Genomic DNA, 22,002 nt, shown 5'->3' with positions numbered 1-22,002 from the left:
ATAAATGAAGAGACAAATATGTAATAAGTGAGGAGCCCTTATTCTATAAAAGTATTCATCACTTTCCTCATTAGGGGAGGCCATTTCTTAAGCCCCCTCATCCTCTCAAAGCTCTCACTCTCATATTCAGAGCTCTCTCTACCTCAGAAATACAATATCAGTGTGGACGTAACCCAAACCTTGGGGTGAACCACGATACATCTTGTGTTATTTACTTTCTTACAGATTCACAGTCGGATCTACATTGTTCCAATACCTCCGGTTTTGTGCATCAACAGTTTATATATGGCATGATGGCATCCATTTGGGTGTACTGTATGGTTAATTTGACTAATAAGGAAAGATAGCTAATGCAAGTTTACTCCTAATGCCCATTTTGCATTAGTTTTTAGCAGTGGAGCCTAAAAATGGTCCATTTGGGTGTATTACATGGTCCGTCCCCATTTGGATCTATTATATTAACTCGTCACTTAATAGTTAATACAACGATCCAATAAATTGTTGTTTTAAGTTCATATCTTGTAAATGGTTGAATTATTATCACTTACCTTGAATAATTGTTTATAATTATTCTTTCACATTTTGTTCTTTGTTCTAATCACTTTTGTTTATTATGTGGTTGTTGCCATGTTACTTCTCAAATACTTCCAAATTCCAAACTAAAATAATGCATTATTGATGTTTGAATAGCTGTAATCATCCTAAGAAGTAATTGTTTATAATATATTGGATAATCTTTGTCCTTCCGTGTTCGTTTCTTTCTTCCTTTCCTCTCTTTCACTGCACCTTCCTGACCGGCCGGCAGTATATCGTTTCTCAAGTTCATACGCGAACGTTATTATATTATAAACTTTTCCATTCTAGCAATGTGAGACAATGAGATAACAAAACAAATTCTGCTCAAACTCTAACGTGTATAACATCCATCTTGGCGTATTATATGGTTCATTTGCCTAACAAGGAAAGGCGCAGCTAATAGAAGTATAATCCTAATGCGCATTTTGCAATAGTTTTACCAGTGGAGGAGCTTAAAACGATCCATTGGGGTGTATTATGTGGTCCACACCCATTTGGATGTATTATATTAGAGCACAGCCTAATAGTTAATACAATCATCCAGTAGATCGTGGTCTCATGTTTGAATCTTGTAAATGGCTGAATCAGTTACCGCCCACCTTGAATAATTGCTTTTAGTTGTCGTTTCACATTTGGGTCTTTTCTCTTATAACTTTTGTTTATTATGCGGTTGTTGCCATTCTACTTCTTAGATGCTAACACATTTCAACCTAAAATAAAACATTATTGATGGTTGGATGCCCGTAATCACTGCCAAGAAGTCATTGTTACAATCTATTTGATAGTCTGTCATTTTGTGTTCGTTTATTTCCTCTTTTTCTCTCTCTTACTTTTCTCTGCACCTTCCGACCATCATTTTGTCGTTTCTCAAGTCCATACGCCAACATTATTATATTATAAACTTTGTTCTATTTTATTGAAGGAGCTTGACTTGGGTTTAGGATCCAGGAACATTATTATTACTCACTTAATTTAACGGGAAAGGAGAAAATATAACAAAATGGTTAAATAACTGCCTATCGACTGTATTAAGATCAAACACTGGGTGATCATAATTTTCTTGGACCCGGAGATCATGGAGAACAAGTAATTTTTGTTCTAAAAATCCCTGCCTAGCGCTAGGCGGCTGGCCACAACCCCAATTAGTCTCTAAGTGTTTGAAAATTAAGAAAGTGTGCTAGACCTGCTTAGTCGTCCGCCTAGGCCGCAACTCTCATTTAAACAGAAAATCGATAACACTTATTTTGTATTTTGTTTTTCCAATAAAATAAAGACTTGTTAAATACTTGGATAAGTTGTCATTATATGCTTGTTTCTCATGTTTTCATTATGTTCTAATACTTTATAATCGATATGTCATTTTATTTTACACTTTATATATCTCAATACAATTGTGTGTCATTTTATGTATAAAAAGATATTTATTTATACAATATATAATAAATTTACTTAAATCCGTTTAGGCCCCGCCTAGGTGCTAGACCCCAACCCAACTCTCGACTAGCGCATAGCATCTTTTATAACCTTATGTAATATATGGACTAACTCTTGTTATGGAATATTATTGATTAATTATATAAGGATAATACTAGGGAGATCAAGTTTTTAAACCAAATTTGTAAATCAAATTATGTGTCACCAATAAGAAACAAACACATTAATCGACACTTAGTTAATAACCCAATCATCTATAACCATATCATTTGATTTGCAAATTTAATTAAAATTTTTTTATCTTTACCCGTTATATAAACCAAGCCAAGTCTTTAACTCTTGTGAATTCTGATGCTTTTTTCTTCAATGGATGGGTTCACAATCATGCGTTAACAATCATGTTGCGTGGCAAAATTGAGGGCTCAAGTCACGTTATTTGTAGTCTTACTATCTCCTTTCTTTTGTTTTTGTCCTACTCCTTTTATTTTGCGTTTTTTCTTTTTCTCTTATTTTGGATAGTTTGAAATTGTGAATTTTGTGTTTTTTCATATTTAATTTCTAAAAATAATTTTCTAATGGACCCTATTACCTATATGCTTTTAGGTTAGACAGAAAGTGTCAAAAAAGGAAAATCATTCATTCTTGAAACAGCATTTTTAAGATCAAAATGTGTTCTTTTTCTTTTATTTTTATTTTTTATTTTTTTGGAAACGGATCAAAATGTGTTTTTTTAATTTTCACCTACTCTCTTCATCACCAAATTATATATTATATATACCTTATACTAAAGCTCAAGAACAAAGCTACTGTTTATTAACGGTAGAGTGACTAGAATGCCCTCAAATTACTCTTGACTGTGCCTTTTTTACCTTCACAGAAAAATGGCAAATTTACCCTCAATTCCCGCGCGTCGATCATCGCTTTAAATGATTCCTCCTCTTGTCGATTCTCTTCATTCCGCTTTCTCTCGTAAGAAAAAAAAGTCAGAGCGCTGCTTCTCGAATTCTGTCTCCCTCAGCCAGCTCCCCATTGCCCGTTCGTTTTCGTAATTGGCACAGTGGAATGCAACCCACGCGTCGATAATCGTGACTTCTTCTCCGCTTTTCCTTTCCTTTTCCATTTTCTCTCTCGCAATTCTCAGCTTCTGACGGTCTCCAACCTCGCTTTCTTTGGCTCCCAAATCGGCTTCTCTCGCTCTCTAACCTCTCACGAATTACAAACAAGGTGCTTTCTTGCTGGAAATACCACTGATCTAGTAGAACTTTCCTCGGTTCTTCAATTCGATTCGAATCAATATTTTACCCAGAAAAGCTAGCGTTTCCTGGTGAGTTTTACAGCTTTCTCGGTGTGGGTGTTTCAAGTTCGTTTTTGTGATTTTGGGTTTGCAAATTTGTTTTCTGTTCAAATTTCCTTTTGTGATTTTGGGGTTTTGTTTATCGATTCTCTCACTCATCTCTCAGCTCTCTCTCTCTCTCTCACTTTTGAGGTACATGCCGTTGGATTCCGTTTGCCGCTGCTGATCTGCAGGTGAAGCTTCAATTTCCATATAAAGTTTCCATTTTTCATGATATCTTGAATTTGGGTTTTAAACAATGGAAATACTGCTAGATTCTTATCATTATGTACAAATTACTGGTGATTTGGATTGGTGCCTGAGATTTAGAGAATGGCTCGCAGCTTTATTTTTTTATAGCTGGGTATTGATAATTTGTAGTCTGTGAGGGCTTCAATCTGCTGGAATTTTGAATGGTTATTGCTTCATCGGAATTTGGGTGGTCCAAATTTTGAATTAGAAGAAACCCATTTGAATATTTTTGGTGGGTTGGCTCTCTGTGTTTTCTCTGTTATTTCTTCACCAATTGGAAAGTGGAAGCCCCAACTTTGAGCTCAGAGCCCGATTTCTCAAGCATTCGTTTCTCTGCACTCTCATTAGTCACTCTTGATCCTCTTTCTGAGGAACTGGGTAATTTTCCAGCTCTATCAAGTAATACTCCATTTAATTGCTTAATTAAGGTTTTTTGTTTCTCTTTTTCGCTCTTTTATCAGTTCATTGGCTTTTGATGTTGGGCTTAAGTAAATGGGAAATCATTAATGGGCATTGTTCAAGATATAATTCTGTGTTTTTGGACTTGTGAAACGATTTGGCTAATAAAGAGAGTGGTTTTTTGTATATAGATTGCACATATGTGGGCTGATCTATCTTTCCTAATAAATTTCCGATCTGTTTCAGGTATAAATTTTTCTCATCCATTTGCAAACAAGTTTCAGTATGTTCTTACTTCTCCTCATGGAAAAATGTTTTGTTTTTGGCAGCAAATCACAGTACAAAGCTAAGGCAATTATTCTCGCGGTCTTCGTTTTTATAATTTATTTTCTTAGTGAAGGTGTAATCATTGTGTAATTATCTTTTTTCTTGATTCGATTTCTTTTATTTCTATGATATTTAATCGGTGGGAGGCTGTTGCATACCTTGCATGCAATAAGTATAAAATTTGATGTCTTTTTCTGAGCTTTCACAACACCCCCCGCGGCCGCGGGGCCACACGGGGGCCCCCCCCTAACACAAAAAAAGTTATTTTTAAGTGGAAATGCTGAGTCTTTTTGTTTACAAAGGATATCTCTGATTTCAGCTTGGGTATCAGGCCTTCTTAATTGTCATCTATTAATCTTTCCATTCATAGTGAAGCTTAATTGTCAACCTGTTTTGAGGTGGCCACGTGAACCATTCTGTGTTTGTCTCTGCATTCTCTTCTTCTATTAAGAAATTACATTTCCTTTCACAACTTCAACCCAAACCATTAAGCAAACAAACATATTCACGGAGGTAGTTGGTGGTTCAAATACCAATTTCAGGCATCGATACTCCAACTCTGTATCAACATTTTTTGGATTGCATAGGTTTTTTTTTTTTTGGAGTTGATAGTAATGAAAAATTTCTTTAGTTTCACATGTGCTTATCTATCATTGTTACCGGGCAATAATTTCTTTAGTGCCCTACATATTTTGGCTTATTAGATTGGCCTTCATTTGGTGCTTATCTGTGATGTTAATAATTGATGGCGGACTTTCTGGGTTGCAAATTCTCGAACAGAATTTCTGACTTGCAAAATCCATTACAAAACTGAAGACATTCCTTCTGTTTTTAACTTTTTACCTCTCCATTGTTGGTTGTGTCAAAAGTACCAATTTTGTTGATTTACATGAACTTCACAAGACATCAACAACAACAACAACAACAAAGCCTTTTCCCACTAAGTGGGGTCGGCTATATGAATCCTAGAACGCCATTGCGCTCGGTTTTGTGTCATGTCCTCCGTTAGATCCAAGTACTCTAAGTCTTTTCTTAGAGTCTCTTCCAAAGTTGTCCTAGGTCTTCCTCTACCCCTTCGGCCCTGAACCTCTGTCCCGTAGTCACATCTTCGAACCGGAGCGTCAGTCGGCCTTCTTTGCACATGTTCAAAATCACCGGAGCCGATTTTCTCTCATCTTTCCTACAATTTCGGCTACTCCTACTTTACCTCGGATATCCTCATTCCCAATCTTATCCTTTCTCGTGTGCCCACACATCCCACGAAGCATCCTCATCTCCGCTACACCCATTTTGTGTACGTGTTGATGCTTCACCACCCAACATTCTGTGCCATACAACATCGCTAGCCTTATTGCCGTCCTATAAAATTTTCCCTTGAGCTTCAGTGGCCTACGACGGTCACACAACACGCCGGATGTACTCTTTCCATCCAGCTCGTATTCTATGGTTGAGATCTCCATCTAATTCTCCGTTCTCTTGCAAGATAGATCCTAGGTAGCGAAAACGATCGCTTTTTGTGATCTTCGCTAGATTGCTCCGGTCATTAGTGTGGATAAGTATATAAATGGATAGAGATAGGAAAGCAAACACAAGATGTACGTGGTTCACCCAGATTGGCTACGTCCACGGAATAGAAGAGTTCTCATTAATTGTGAAGGGTTTACACAAGTACATAGGTTGAAGCTCTCATTTAGTGAGTACAAGTGAATGATTTAGTACAAATGACATTAGGAAATATTGTGGGAGAATGATCTCGTAATCACGAAACTTCTAAGTATCGGAGTGTGGTGTCGTCTTGACTTGCCTTATCTGTCTCATAGGTAGATGTGGCATCTTCTCTGGAAGTACTCTTCCTCCATCCAGGGGTGGTATCTTTAACTGGTGGAGATGCACAAGGTAATGTATCAATTTCACTTGAAGCTTACTTGTAGTTTCAGGCTTGGTCAAGCGCGATACAAACCATGTAGTAGGAGTCCCCCAAGTCGCCGAGCTAGGGGGTCTGCTGAAAGAGGTGACAGACAAGGTAAGCAATCAGAGCTCCGACTGATTGTTCACCTTCTCCCCATCTTGCAGCAGCATGAAGGATAAAGAGAAGAAAAATGAGAAGAGATGATATGAGATACTTTTGCTTTTGAAGAAGTAACTTTCCACAGGCTTATTCTTGAACTGAGCTGGAGGGTTTTCTGGTTTTCTCCAGAGTATAAGGCCGACTGAAGAATTTGAGGGTCAAAACAAGTCCATCAAATCTAGAGTACGTTCCACCCTGCTGATATGGGATACTTTTGCTTTTGACAGAGTAATGAATGTATCGGCACGTGTGCTGTTACGCTTGTCTCCACATGCTTCCTTGTATCCTTCGCACTTGCCCTATCTGTTCCTCAAGCAGATGCGGAATCTTCCCTGGAAACATAAGATGTTGAAGATGAGTACTCGAGAGCAATGCCAGGTAAGTAATCAGGTAAGGGGTTCCAGGCAGTCAGTTCCTGGCTGGAAGCTTGATTCCAAGTGCTGACTGATTGCTCTCTTTCTCCTTGTCTTGCAGGTAAAAACAAGGCCAAAAGAAAAGACAGGGAAAAAGCATGATATGGGATACTCTTGCTTTTAACCCTGATGATATGAGATATTCTTGCTCTAGTATAGCTTGTTTGCAGAGGTATTATCGGGGGGAAAGAAAGCTGAATATTTCGAAAAGCTTCGTTGGGAGTGCCCTCTCAGATATGATGAAGGGTTGAGCATTTTTGCAGGTCTGCCTGTCCGTTGGGGATGGAGGTCGACATATATAGGAGTCTCCCTAACAACAAGTAGTAATGCTATTCCTTTACCCTGCTTGGTCATAGCACGGTAGTGGGAGCTGCCAGTTTCACATGTTTTAACTCTGTCAGAGCACTTTGAAAAAGTGGTCTGTGGTATCTGGCTCTCGAGATTCGGAGAACGATGCCTCTTCGATTTTTGAGAAAGCAATCATGCTGGGGGTATGACTCTCGAGATTCGGAGAGCAGTGTCTCTTCGATTTTTGAGGAAGTAATCATGTTGGGAGTCTGGCTCTCGAGATTCGGAGGGCGGTGCCTCTTCGATTTTGGAGCAAGCAATCTTGTTGGGAGTGTTGTCTCGAATGTGAGTAAAGGTTGGGCATGTTTGCTAGTCTACCTTGCCACGAAGCACAAAGGTTGACACACAGGGACTTTCCAATTATCCAGCAATGGTACTGTTCCTTTACCCTCTCTTCGATTTTGAGAAAGTAGTCATGTTGGGAGTCTGGCTCTCGAGATTCGGAGGACGGTGCCTCTTCGATTTTGGAGCAAGCAATCTTATTGGGAGTGTTTTCTCGAATGTGAGTAAAGGTTGGGCATGTTTGCTAGTCTACCTTGCCACGAAGCACAGAGGTTGACACACAGGGACTTTCCAATTATCCAGCAGTGGTACTGTTCCTTTACAGTTGTGGGTAATAATATGGTAGCTAGACCTTCAAAATTTATGTGTCTAAACTTTTGTTAGTGCTGTTTCTTTGCTATTCTTTTACCTTTCTTGGTCAGAGCGATGTAGTGGGAGCTGCAAGCTTCACGTGCTCAACTTTGGCAGAGAACTTTGGCAAAGTGATTTGTGGTACCCATGAGCTATTGTTGCGTGTGGGAAGTGGGTGATTGAACAGTAAGATTCATGTGCTTTCTACTTCACCAGAAGTCTTCGACAGAATGCCCATAATTTCTGCAAAGCTGAGTGTGCGTGTGACAGGTGCTGACAAGGCTAGAAAAGTAGGTGCCTCTTCGATTTCTGAGATCGGCCCTCGTGGTCTCTGAGCAGCCCAGCTTTTGAGAAAGCGAGCGCCTCTTCGATTGATTCGGAGAACGATGCCTCATCGATTTTTGAAAAAGCAATCATGCTGGGGGTCTGGCTCTCGAGATTCGGGGAGCAGTGTCTCTTCGATTTTTGAGAAAGTAATCATGTTGGGAGTCTGGCTCTCGAGATTCGGAGGGCGGTACCTCTTCGATTTTGGAGCAAGCAATCTTGTTGGGAGTGTTTTCTCGAATGTGAGTAAAGGTTGGGCATGTTTGCTAGTCTACCTTGCCACGAAGCACAAAGGTTGACACACAGGGACTTTCCAATTATCCAGCAATGGTACTGTTCCTTTACCCTCTCTTCGATTTTTAAGAAAGTAGTCATGTTGGGAGTCTGGCTCTCGAGATTCGGAGGACGGTGCCTCTTCGATTTTGGAGCAAGCAATCTTATTGGGAGTGTTTTCTCGAATGTGAGTAAAGGTTGGGCATGTTTGCTAGTCTACCTTGCCACGAAGCACATAGGTTGACACACAGGGACTTTCCAATTATCCAGCAGTGGTACTGTTCCTTTACCCTTGTGGGTAATAATATGGTAGTTAGACCTTCAAAATTTATGGGTCTAAACTTTGTTAGTGCTGTTTCTTTGCTATTCTTTTACCCTTCTTGGTCAGAGCGATGTAGTGGGAGCTGCAACCTTCACGTGCTCAACTTTGGCAGAGAACTTTGGCAAAGTTATCTGTGGTACCCATGAGCTATTGTTGCGTGTGGGAAGTGGGTGATTGAACAGTAAGATTCATATGTTTTCTACTTCCCCAGAAGTCTTTGACAGAATGCCCATAATTTCCGCAAAACTGAGTGTGCGTGTGACAGGTGCTGACAAGGCTGGAAAAGGCTGGAAAAGTAGGTGCCTCTTCGATTTCTGATATCGGCCCTCGTGGTCTCTGGGGAGCCCAGCTTTTGAGAAAGCGAGCGCCTCTTCGATTTTTGAGATCGGCCTTCGTGGTCTTTGAGCAGCCCAACTTTTGAGAAAGCAAACGCCTCTTCGATTTCTGAGATCAACCCTCGTGATCTCTAAGCAGCCCAGCTTTTGAGAAAGCAAACGCCTCTTCGATTTCTGAGCAGGCGCCTCTTCGATTTCTGAAGCTTCGTCGAGTGCAGATTTTTATAGGGGCTGGCATTAAGTTCCAAAGCACACTTGAATCTCCACCAGTAGAAGCTTCATTCTTGCACTTCTAAGATCTTGATTTGTCCGACCTCTTCTCTCTTCAACACCTTTGAAAATGTCTGGCCCCTCCGACCGTCGTTTTGACTTGAACCTTGTTGAAGAGGCAGCCCCGCCTTCTCCAGACAACATATGGCGCCCATCCTTCGTCTCCCCTACTGGTCCTCTTACCGTTGGGGATTCCGTGATGAAGAATGATATGACCGCTGCGGTGGTGGCCAGGAACCTTCTCACTCCCAAAGATAACAGACTACTTTCCAAACGGTCTGATGAGTTAGCTGTTAAGGATTCGCTGGCTCTCAGTGTTCAGTGTGCAGGTTCTGTGTCTAATATGGCCCAACGCCTATTTGCTCGAACCCGCCAAGTTGAATCATTGGCGGCTGAAGTGATGAGTCTCAAACAGGAGATTAGAGGGCTCAAGCATGAGAATAAACAGTTGCACCGGCTTGCACATGACTATGCTACAAACATGAAGAGGAAGCTTGACCAGATGAAGGAAACTGATGGTCAGGTTTTACTTGATCATCAGAGATTTGTGGGTTTGTTCCAAAGGCATTTATTGCCTTCGTCTTCTGGGGCTGTACCGCGTAATGAAGCTCCAAATGATCAACCTCTGATGCCTCCTCCTTCTAGGGTTCTGTCCAGTACTGAGGCTCCAAATGATCCCCCTCCGGTGCCTTCTCTTTCTGGGGCTCTACCGACTGCTGAGACTTCTCCTAAGCAACCTTTGTGAAGGCTCCCTCTTGTGTGCTTATTTTGACTCATGTATATGTACATATTTGTAGCTTATCGGGGATATCAATAAATAAGCTTTCCTTCATTTCAACGTATTGTGTTAAATACACCAAAGCCTTCTTCGCTAAGTTCTTTGAATTTTCTTTTGTTAAAGCTTGTATGTTGAAGCTTTCTGAGTGGAGCATGTAGGTTGGGGTAGTGTTCCCTTAATTTCCCGAGTGAGGAAAACTTCTCGGTTGGAGACTTGGAAAATCCAAGTCACTGAGTGGGATCGGCTATATGAATCTTAGAACGCCATTGTGCTCGATCCTGTGTCATGTCCTTCGTTAGATCCAAGTACTCTAAGTCTTTTCTTAGAGTCTCTTCCAAAGTTTTCCTAGGTCTTCCTCTACCCCTTCGGCCCTGAACCTCTGTCCCATAGTCGCATCTTCTAATCGGAACGTCAGTAGGCCTTCTTTGCACATGTCCAAACCACCGTAACCGATTTTCTCTCATCTTTCCTTCAATTTCGGCTACTCCTACTTTACCCCGGATATCCTCATTCCTAATCTTATCCTTTCTCGTGTGCCCACACATCCAACGAAGCATCCTCATCTCCGCTACACCCATTTTGTGTACGTGTTGATGTTTCACCGCCCAACATTCTGTGCCATACAGCATCGCCGGCCTTATTGCCGTCCTATAAAATTTTCCCTTGAGCTTCAGTGGCATACGGCGGTCACACAACACGCCGGATGCACTCTTCCACTTCATCCATCCAGCTTGTATTCTATGGTTGAGATCTCCCTCTAATTCTCCGTTCTTTTGCAAGATAGATCCTAGGTAACGAAAACGGTCGCTCTTTGGTATTTCTTGATCTCCGATCCTCACCCCTAACTCGTTTTGGCCTCCATTTGCACTGAACTTGCACTCCATATATTCTGTCTTTGATCGGCTTAGGCGAAGACCTTTAGATTCCAACACTTCTCTCCAAAGGTTAAGCTTTGCATTTACCCCTTCCTGAGTTTCATCTATCAACACTATATCGTCTGCGAAAAGCATACACCAAGGAATATCATCTTGAATATGTCGTGTTAACTCATCCATTACCAACGCAAAAAGGTAAGGACTTAAGGATGAGCCTTGATGTAATCCTACAGTTATGGGAAAGCTTTCGGTTTGTCCTTCATGAGTTCTTACGGCAGTCTTTGCTCCTTCATACATATCCTTTATAGCTTGGATATATGCTACTCGTACTCCTTTCTTCTCTAAAATCCTCCAAAGAATGTCTCTTGGGACCCTATCATACGCTTTTTCCAAATCTATAAAGACCATGTGTAAATCCTTTTTCCCATCTCTATATCTTTCCATCAATCTTCGCAAGAGATAGATTGCCTCCATGGTTGAGCGCCCTGGCATGAACCCGAATTGGTTGTCCGAAACCCGTGTCTCTTGCCTCAATCTATGCTCAATGACTCTCTCCCAGAGCTTCATTGTATGACTCATTAGCTTAATACCCCTATAGTTCATGCAATTTTGTACGTCGCCCTTATTCTTGTAAATAGGCACCAAAGTGCTCATTCGCCACTCATTTGGCATCTTCTTCGTTTTCAAAATCCTATTGAAAACGTCAGTGAGCCATGTTATACCTGTCTCTCCCAAAAGTTTCCACACTTCGATTGGTATATCGTCTGGGCCTATTGCTTTTTTATGCTTCATCTTCTTCAAAGCTACAATCACTTCTTCCTTCCGGATTCGACGATAAAAAGAGTAGTTTCTACACTCTTCTGAGTTACTCAACTCCCCTAAAGAAGCACTCATTTCATGTCCTTCATTGAAAAGATTATGAAAATAACCTCTCCATCTGTCTTTAACCGCGTTCTCTGTAGCAAGAACCTTTCCATCCTCATCCTTGATGCACCTCACTTGGTTTAGGTCCCTTGTCTTCTTTTCCCTTGCTCTAGATAGTTTATAGATATCCAACTCTCCTTCTTTGGTATCTAGTCGTTTATACATATCGTCGTAAGCCGCTAACTTAGCTTCTCTGACAGCTTTCTTCGCCTCTTGCTTCGCTTTTCTATACCTTTCACCATTTTCATCAGTCCTCTCCTTGTATAAGGCTTTACAACATTCCTTCTTAGCCTTCACCTTTGTTTGTACCTCCTCATTCCACCACCAAGATTCCTTTTGGTGTGGGGCAAAGCCCTTGGACTCTCCTAATACCTCTTTTGCTACTTTTCGGATACAACTAGCCATGGAATCCCACATTTGGCTAGCTTCCCCCTCTCTATCCCACACACATTGGGTGATTACCTTCTCTTTGAAAATGGCTTGTTTTTCTTCTTTTAGATTCCACCATCTAGTCCTTGGGCACTTCCAAGTCTTGTTCTTTTGTCTTACTCTTTTGATATGTACATCCATCACCAACAAGCGATGTTGATTAGCCACGCTCTCTCCTGGTATAACTTTGCAATCCTTACAAGTTATACGATCCCCTTTCCTCATTAGAAGAAAATCTATTTGTGTTTTTGACGACCCACTCTTGTAAGTGATCACATGTTCTTCTCTCTTCTTAAAGAAGGTGTTGGCTAAGAAGAGATCATATGCCATTGCAAAATCCAAGATAGCTTCCCCATCCTCGTTTCTCTCCCCAAAACCATGGCCACCATGAAAACCTCCATAGTTGCCTGTCTCCCTGCCCACGTGTCCATTTAAATCTCCTCCTATAAATAACTTCTCCGTCTGAGCAATTCCTTGCACCAAGTCTCCAAGATCTTCCCAAAATTTCTCCTTCGAACTCGTATCCAACCCTACTTGAGGTGCGTACGCACTAATCACATTGATAAGTTCTTGTCCTATTACAATCTTGATTGCCATGATTCTATCTCCTACCCTCTTGACATCTACAACATCTTGTACCAAGGTCTTGTCCACGATGATGCCAACACCGTTTCTCGTTCTATTTGTGCCCGAATACCAAAGTTTAAACCCTGAGTTTTCTAGATCCTTTGCCTTACTACCAACCCACTTAGTTTCTTGTAGGCACATAATATTTATCCTTCTCCTCACCATAACTTCCACTACTTCCATAGATTTTCCCGTTAAGGTTCCTATATTCCACGTTCCTAAACGCATTTTGCTCTCTTGAACTCTACCCTTCTGTCCTAGCTTCTTCACCCTCCCCCGTCTAATAGGATCAAAGTACTTCTTTTGTGTGTCCCGGGTAAAGTTGATAGGAGCATATGCTCCCAAACAACTTTGGGTGGAGTCGTTCGAAAAGAAGTTTCTATGGCCCCCTTGCTCATTTAACACTGCATCCGGGTGCCGATGGAGATACAGCGACCCTTGCTCACTTATCACTGTGCTCAGGCCACACAGCGCGCCACTTACGGGTGACGCCCTAGCTTTAGCGCGATTTTGTTCTGGATTCATTTTCATAAGGATTCGACGTGATCATGGAGTGCCGGCTGTCGACTACCTGACGCCCTCCCCCTCCTCCTTTATCCGGGCTTGGGACCGGCCATGTAAGACATAGGCGGAGTTGAACTTCACAAGACATGCAACCAAAAAAAAAAAAAAAAAGAACAAGGCACTGCCTGAAGATGAGACATCTAACAGACGAGTTTCTGTTTTGAATCTATTGTAGTTATTTGGTCTTGCAGTTTTAGTTATCAATTCAGTTCCTCCATTGCTAATATTACTGTCTCCATTTAGCTTCTTCATAGAATATTTCTACTAAATTTTTCAGGCTGAAGAGGATGACGAGAATATTAGTGGTGAATTGTATTCCAGTTTAATTAGGGGGAGAACATGTAAACTTATTCTACGTTTTCTTTCATTTTTAGTTGAGCATTTATTGGTATTTTCCATAAATTTTTGGATTGTTAATGTTTGACTTTGATGATTGTGGCGTTTCAGAGGTATATCCCAAACCTAATAATTTTGTTTGGTTTTTCTTCCTTTTTTGCTTCTCTTCTTTTGATTTCCCGTATATGTATTCTGCATTTTCCTATGGCGGTTTTGAACCTTTTCTTTTCTAAATTTGTATGCATTATGGGTCGTCATTTAATCTGCTTAATTATCGTTGTGATCAACTAAGATATCACTTTTTCATACACTGTAGACTTTGAGTTACTGGTTGAATTATGAATTGAGAAGTGGATAATACCATAAAAAAAATTGCTAGGAGTAGGAGGATGTTCTTGGCACACTATAAGAAGTTTTCTTTTTCTTTTTGGCAAGTTCTTCATATTCATGATTCCGTTATCAGTGCATTTGCTTTCCCATGATTTCTCATAAATTGGACGTGAATGTATTTATAGATATTTATTTTTTTAGCCAAACAAATGATTTGATTGAGCAAAAGGTGCATCAACCATATATTATTACTACACTGTACGAGGCCTCGGCATTACAAGGTCTTGAAATTACCTCTCTCTTTTTTGGTTTTTGACAGATTATATGAGATTTTATTGCTGTTAGTTTGATGAAGTTCTCGATTCATGACCATATTTTTTTTCAACTTCTACCATTTGGTTTCTATTGACTTTAACTCTGAGTTGTAGTGGTGTTTGTGTTTTCTAAATTTCTTCCAATAGCTTAGTTTTAGTTTGATTTTGTTTGCATATATCTCTTCAGAGCAATTCTTGGAGTTGCAATCTTACCAGCTACAAAAAGGAAAGTTATTGAGAAAATCTGGAGAGAAGGGCCTCCTAAATTATTATGGCCACCAGAAGCTGTAAGTACTTTTTTAGATCATTCAACAGGGAGATGGTATTCTCCATGACAAATGCTCCAAAAGCAATAACTCATTTTCTCCTGGATTGACCAAAATATCAACTTCAAAGCAAGTTTTGTCGGGTGTAACAACATTTGTAGGGCAACAAACATTTAACTAATCAGATTTAATTTAGGGCAATTTTGGATTTGCATTCATTTGTTTTGTTTTGTAATTTTATAAGCAATTTTGAGTTTGTGTGAAAAATAATATTGTTTTTCATCCTCTCTCTCTCTCATGTTTTTGGGGAGTTTGAGTCCTAAGTGTGTTTCTGTTTCTGGGTTTTGAGTGTTTTGTTGTTTTCTTCTGGTAAAGTATTGTTCTTGCTGTAAAAGTGGCAATCAGTGCTGTGTATTTTATGCATGATAAAACTTAGTGTAGTACTGTGGTGCTCATTTTTGGTTAAAAGTTAAAAGAGTCTTATTAAGATTTTGGTTGATTTTTATCCAACTTAGACCAAACTTCAGCTTATACTATCAAGAAACATGTTATCACATGACTAAAATCATCTATTTACATTGATAAACATTCAATTACGACATGATTGATATGGATATATAGATCCAATAGCTTTAGCTATATGTTTTAGTTTTACACATGAAAATTGAATATATCAATTTTAAAACTTTCAACCATGTTATTCAACAGATGCCATAAACTGCCATATTTTTATGTCTAGAAAAAGAATTTATATGCAACATGATCAGAATGACTACATAAACTACTTATAAAATATCTTTTCAAATACATAAGGGGAAAAAGTGATGGTTCTCAACGCGTCTTTATTGTTGCCCAAGTTTTTGCTAATTTTGAAAGCTATGAATTGCTAATGGGCTTACCCCTTTTTTGTGTGGAATTTTCAGAGTTTTGGGTCGTCGGAGGAAGAACTTAGTTGCTTGACATTTTGAGGTATATACATTACTATACTTTTGTTTTAGTTTCTTCAATTAGATACAGTTAATTCACACCAATGCTTTTGTTTCTGTTGGGTTTTGAGTTTAAACCTTATCCTTAATCATTTGGTGGGTTTTTGAAACTTTGGAATCAGATTTTCAATTGGTTTTGTGAAGTCCTAACTTTTAATTTCATTTGGGTCTGACCTTTAGTTTAAAACTTATCTGAAATCATTTGGTGGGTGTTTGCAACTTTGGAATTAGATTTTTAATTGGTTTTGTGAAGTCCTAACTTTTATTTTCATTTGGATATGACCTTTTAGCTGTCATTGAAAATAATCATAAAAGTAAAGTTGTGCATTCTTAATTTAGTCTTTGGCAAGCCATCATGCATGATAACCAAGTAACTGGTTTTTGGTAAATATTGATTTTGGAAAATTCTTAGTTTAAATTTCTAGGTTCTGATGAATTCTTCATTTAGAGTTGGTGACCAACAATCGACCCACCACCAAGTTTAGATCAAGATTCGAGCATGCCTTAAAAGTGTAAGTCATTTTTCCATTCTATTTTGTTGATTTTGTCATCTGGGTTTCCTAGAAAACTCGCACCTCGGTTCATTTCTGACTAGGGTGTTACCTTTTTATCTGTATTGTTTGGCAGGTTTCAGAAAGCTCGCATTCAAGTTTGGCTCTTTGAGTAGGACTTCAGGATTGAAGGTTGAATTATTGTAAGTCTGTTTTCTTTTTCTTTTGTAAACGAAATTTGAATTATGTTCAACTATGGTTTATAGTTATTTTGTTGATGTTGTTACACTACTCAAGATTGCTAATCTTATACCAATTGTCTTTAATAGATTTTGCAGAATCACATTTGTGGAATAATTTCTTGAAACTCATTTGTTATTTTTCCTTTATGCTTCCACGACTTCACAACTTTATAGTCGACCTTGCTATCCCACTGTTGAATCTGATTAATTTGTCAAAAAAATTCCAAGTTTACGTATTCTGGAATATATATATATATATATATATATATATATATATATATATATATCATTCCATAACATAATGCATGTAGATAGGAAAAATTACCATCTTTTGTATGTGGATTGAATCGCAAAATCTTTTGTGTGTAAAACTTTTTCCAACATTTTCAATGTAAATAGTATTAATCTTCAATCACACAATCTATTATATATTTCAAAGATAATCTTTCATACAATTTCAAATCCCGCAGCAACACGCAGGTAAAAATTTCTAGTACAAACTAAAGTTGTTTCTCCTATTAAAATATGTCCGTTGAAATGTATTATATATGAAGATGGGCAGGTTGTTTCTCCTATGAAAATATGTCCATTGTTTCTCCTATGAATAGCTGTAATCACATCCAAGAATCTTTTGGATAGTCTTTGTCCTTTCGTTCCTCTTTTCTTCTCTCTTTCTTTGCACCTTCCGGCCAACATTATGTCGTTTCTCAAGTCCATACGCCAACATTATAATATTATAAACTTTTGTTTTGTTGACTGAAGGAGCGTGATTGGGCTCCAGGATTTCAGTATCATCGGATCAGTAACACAAACATAACCACTATCCTTTTTTTTCAGTCGTGATCTGAACCACTGCGGTGCCACAACAATGGATACCGCCATGACAGCCTGCGAAGCCGCCTCTTCATCCTCCTCCATGTCAAAACTTTGGAATCACGACGTGTTCTTGAGCTTCAGAGGCGAAGACACGCGTAGTGGCTTTACGGGCCACCTCCACGCAGCATTAACAGACAGGGGATACCAGGCTTATATCGATGAGGAAGATCTAAAAAGAGGGGAAGAAATAAAAGAAGAACTGTTCTGGGCAATCGAAGAGTCAAAGATCTCTATCATTGTCTTCTCAAAGAGGTATGCGGATTCGAGTTGGTGTCTTGATGAGCTGGTGAAGATCATGGAGTGCAGATCCAAATTGGGACGACGTGTTTTGCCAATATTCTATCATGTTGATCCTTCACATGTCAGGAATCAGAACGGAGATTTAGCTCAAGCATTTCAGAAGCACGAAGAGGGCATCCGTGAAGAAAAAGATGACAAGGAACGTGAAGCTAAACAAGAAAGGGTAAAGCAATGGAGAAAGGCTCTTGCAGAAGCTGCAAATTTGTCTGGCCACCATTTTCAAATCACAGACAATGGGTAATCATTCACCTGCTTTTCAAGATTTGAAACATGTTGGTGAATGACTTAATCTCTCATATAATTAACATTTTACAGAAGCTAAAACCTAAACCGTAATTGGAGTTTAATTTATGAATGGCTTTCTTTCTTTTATTCAAGTTCGTCACAAAATCACATACGAGCTAGTTAGTATAAATAATATATATGAAGGAAAGATAATTATTTATGTATTGATAGCTCCTACTGAGCTTTCATTGAGTCCCACTAATGCTTACGAATTCAATTTTCAGGCGTGAAGCAAAGGTTATTAGAGAAATTGTTGACAAAATTATTAAGGAATGGCTTCCGAACGCAGACAAATTACATGTGGCCAAGCACCAAGTTGGAATCAATTCTCGCATTCAGAATATTATCACTCATCTTTCAAGTGGTGGATTAAATGATGTCGTCATGATTGGGATTTGGGGGATGGGTGGATTGGGTAAAACAACAGTTGCCAAAGCCATTTATAACCAAATTCATTCTAAGTTTGAATTCAAAAGTTTCCTGGCCGACGTTAGCAACAATACAAGTAAACATGGTCTGGTTAATTTGCAAGAAAAACTTATTTCTGACATCTTGAAAGAGAAACTTCACATAAGCAGTGTTGATGAAGGTATCAGTATGATAAAACATTATCTCCAACATAGACGGGTACTTGTCATCATAGACAATATAGATGAAGTGGAACAACTGGATGCAATAGCTGGAAAACGTGATTGGTTTGGTCCAGGGAGTAGAATAATCATTACGACACGAGATGAACATTTACTAAAGCAAGTGGACATGACATATATGGCTCAGGAAATGAATGAAGAAGAAGCTCTTGAGCTTTTTAGTTGGCATGCATTTGAAAATAGTTGGCCTGATGAAGGATATCTTGAACTCTCAAAAAAGGTTGTTTCTTACTGTGGAGGTTTGCCGCTAGCACTTGAAATTTTAGGTTCTTTTTTTATTAAAAGAACCATAGGAGAGTGGGAAAGTCAATTGGAGAAATTGGAAAGAACTCCTCATGGAAAAATAATAAAACCACTAAGAATAAGCTTTGAAGGGCTCGATGATACACAGAAGGCCATATTCCTTGACATATCTTGTTTCTTTATTGGATGGAAGAAGGACTATGTCGCAAAAGTATTAGATGCATGTGGATTTTTTGCAACAATAGGAATCAGTGTTCTTTGTGAACGATGCCTTGTAACTGTTGAACGCAATGAGTTGAATGTGCATGATTTGCTTCGAGAAATGGCCAAAGTAATCATTTTTGAAAAATCCCCTGGCCACCCTGAAAAATGGAGTAGGTTGTGGAATCCTCAAGATGTCACCGACGTATTGACAAATAAATCTGTAAGTACATTCCCAATATAATTTTGGATTAATACATATATAAACCACGTATGTCTATTATACATTAAACATCATTCATGTGTATCTGTAGTTGCACAAGGAGAGCTCCATTAGCCAACAATAGTACTTGCATATATTCACCCACATGATTTTGCCTAATCAATAATACTTGCAATTCCTTCTTGGGTGATGAACTCATTCCCTCACTTGCAAATTTCATAATCGAAGATCGTTTAGTCAAATATATCAAATAAATCAATGATGTAGGTATCAAGTGACATATTAATAATAAATCGTCTATTTATTTGATAAATTTGAATGACTAGATTAAACAATCCCTGATTCAAATGATGTTTTTGTAAGGATGATATTCAAAGATTAAGAAATTGAACGGTTCTAAATATGAAAATTATATGATGTTCAAAAGGGGAACATGAAAAATTGAAATTTGTATGATATGGTTGTAGATTATTGAATTAATTAATTAAGTGTTGATTAACATGCTTGTTTCTTATTTGTGACACATCATTTGGTTAGCAAATTTAGTTAAAAAATTTGGTGTCCTAGCATTACCTTTCCGAATATGAAATGTTAAGTTTGTATGATTTTTTTGTAAGTATAACTTCTTTTTTTTTTTTTTTTTTAACAGGGAACTAGAAAAATTGAAGGACTAAGTCTAGATTTGCAAAGCTCTGATACGGCTAGTTTCAGTACAGTAGCATTTGCCAAAATGAAGAAACTGAGATTGCTTAAGCTCCGCTACGTAGAGCTCAATGGAGAATACAAACATCTTCCCAAAGAGTTAATATGGTTGTGCTGGAAAGGATGTCCTTTAAAGTCCATACCAGATGATTTTTTTAATCAACCAAAACTAGTTGTTCTAGACATGCAGTGGAGTAAACTGGTACAAGTTTGGGAGGGTTCCAAGGTACAATCAATTACACATGATGATGTTCTGTTTCTATTTGTTTTTGGATTTCCTTCTCTTTTTTTATGAGAACTTCTTTTTCGATATTAATTTCAATTTTTCTTTGGTTTTGTGCCACAGTCGCTTCAGAAGTTGAAAATCATGAATCTCAGTTGCTCCCTTTCCCTAATTAAATCGCCAGACTTTTCAGAGCTCCCAAATCTTGAAGAGTTAATATTGGAAGGCTGTGACAGTTTGTCCGAGATTCACCCCTCCATTGGTCATCTCGAAAGACTCTCTTTGGTAAACCTTAGAAACTGTTCCAGTCTTAGTTCTCTTCCGAGGGATTTCTATAAGTCGAAATCTGTTGAGATTCTTCATCTTAATTTATGTGATAAATTCAGAGAACTGCATGAGGATTTAGGGGAGATGATATCATTGAGAATACTTGAAGTAGATAGTACATCCATAAGACACATACCACCTTCCATAGTAAGATTGAAGAATCTCGCTCGTTTATCCCTAGGAAATGTGAAAAAAATTCGTTTGCCCTATTCGTTACACGGCTTAAACTCTTTAAGGAGTGTGAATCTCGCATGGTGTGATTTAACTGAAGATGAAATCCCGAAGGATCTCTGGAGTCTAAGTTCCTTACAATACTTGTATCTTCGTGAGAATGATTTTCATACCCTACCCAGCCTCAGTGGTCTTTCAGAGCTTGAAATATTGTGGTTAACTTCATGCAAAAATCTTCATACAATCTTGGGATTACCAACAAGTTTGAGTTCTATGTATGCCGTTGATTGCCCTGCATTGGAAACAATGCCGGATTTTTCAGAAATGTCAAATATGAGAAAACTGAATGTAAGTGATTCACTCAAACTCACTGAGGTTCCAGGCTTGGATAAGTCATTAAATTCCGTGGTAAGGATTGATATGCAAGGGTGCACTAATCTCACAGTTGATTTTAAGAAGAACATCTTACAGGTATATCTCTCTCTCATTGCCTTCCTATCATGCACATGCACACACAAACGCACATGTATATATATGACACTTGCATTGTATATGTAGGGATGGACTTCTTGCGGATTTGGTGGCGTTTTCTTCCCTGGGAATTATGTTCCCGATTGGTTTGAGTTTGTCAATGATCATGGCAGTAAAGTCAGTTTTGATATCCCCTCGAGCGATGGTCGTAATTTTGAAGGGCTGACTCTATTATGCTCGTACTCCTGCAATATATCAGTTCGTCCTCCTACAATTGTCATTACTGTAATAAATTATACTAAGCGTACCGAATTGCGGACCAGCATAATCAAAGAACATCGGAATAGAATATTCTACAAACCTGAATCCCATCATATTTGGCAGGGACAATTATCGAACGATAAGCTCAGTTTGCAAGGCGGGGATAGAGTTGAAGTTGATATAAATTTAGTGGGATCTTATACCTCTACGTTTGCTTCTTATACATTGAATAGAATAGGGGTTAATCTAGTATGGGACAAACCTATGAAGGAAAATGTGCGTAATTTGATTTCGGGCAAAGGTGGTTATGTTTTTGACCCACATCCAGCTAGGTTCTATGGTGAGGCACAATCAAGATGGTGATGCATATCATCATCACGCTTATCATTACATATGTAAGCCATATCACAATCAGTTCATCAAACACCTCTTGTGTTTTTTGCTTTCCCGATTAGATAATGAAGACAAGTACATATTTCATACTTCAGATTCCTATGATTTTTTTCAATTAGTTGTTTTGAATTAGCGGTAGGTCTCGGGTTCGAGACTTGGGAGCAGCCTCTTCATAAATGGGGGTAAGGCTAGCCGACATTCACCTCT

General features: G+C 38.7%; 1 protein-coding gene across 13 annotated transcripts; it reads left to right on the top strand.

The window, feature by feature from the left end:
- The first annotated feature begins 2,963 nt into the window (after nt 1-2,963).
- Nucleotides 2,964-21,889, top strand: LOC103452650 (disease resistance protein RPV1-like). 13 transcript variants are annotated; one of them, XM_070806144.1, is made up of 14 exons: nt 2,965-3,334; nt 3,497-3,537; nt 3,725-3,973; nt 4,186-4,240; nt 4,324-4,345; nt 14,672-14,771; nt 15,674-15,719; nt 16,185-16,248; nt 16,364-16,430; nt 17,307-17,882; nt 18,155-19,247; nt 19,897-20,175; nt 20,296-21,141; nt 21,229-21,889. In XM_070806144.1, exons 10-14 carry the CDS (start codon nt 17,338-17,340, stop codon nt 21,763-21,765), a joined length of 3,300 nt encoding a protein of 1,099 aa, XP_070662245.1. In that variant the 5' UTR covers nt 2,965-3,334; nt 3,497-3,537; nt 3,725-3,973; nt 4,186-4,240; nt 4,324-4,345; nt 14,672-14,771; nt 15,674-15,719; nt 16,185-16,248; nt 16,364-16,430; nt 17,307-17,337; the 3' UTR covers nt 21,766-21,889. The 13 variants fall into 13 exon arrangements, with proteins under 13 accessions (XP_070662247.1, XP_070662245.1, XP_070662227.1 ...); XM_070806126.1 differs by lacking the exon at nt 4,186-4,240 and having other exon boundaries at nt 4,241-4,345; nt 16,149-16,248; XM_070806142.1 differs by lacking the exon at nt 4,324-4,345 and having other exon boundaries at nt 16,162-16,248.
- The last annotated feature ends 113 nt before the right edge of the window (nt 21,890-22,002 follow it).

This window comes from Malus domestica, chromosome 02 (assembly GCF_042453785.1).
Source record: "Malus domestica chromosome 02, GDT2T_hap1".
Taxonomy (NCBI): Eukaryota; Viridiplantae; Streptophyta; class Magnoliopsida; order Rosales; family Rosaceae; genus Malus; species Malus domestica.
Note: the sequence above shows the minus strand (reverse complement) of the source record. Positions and strands in the feature narration are given on the sequence as shown.

Coding starts and splice junctions, on each gene's coding strand:
- LOC103452650 (XM_070806146.1), top strand. CDS start 17,338: ATGGATACCGCCATGACAGCCTGCGAAGCCGCCTCTTCATCCTCCTCC. Junction 17,883..18,154: donor TTTCAAATCACAGACAATGG/GTAATCATTCAC, acceptor TTCAATTTTCAG/GCGTGAAGCAAAGGTTATTA. Junction 20,176..20,295: donor AAGTTTGGGAGGGTTCCAAG/GTACAATCAATT, acceptor TTTGTGCCACAG/TCGCTTCAGAAGTTGAAAAT.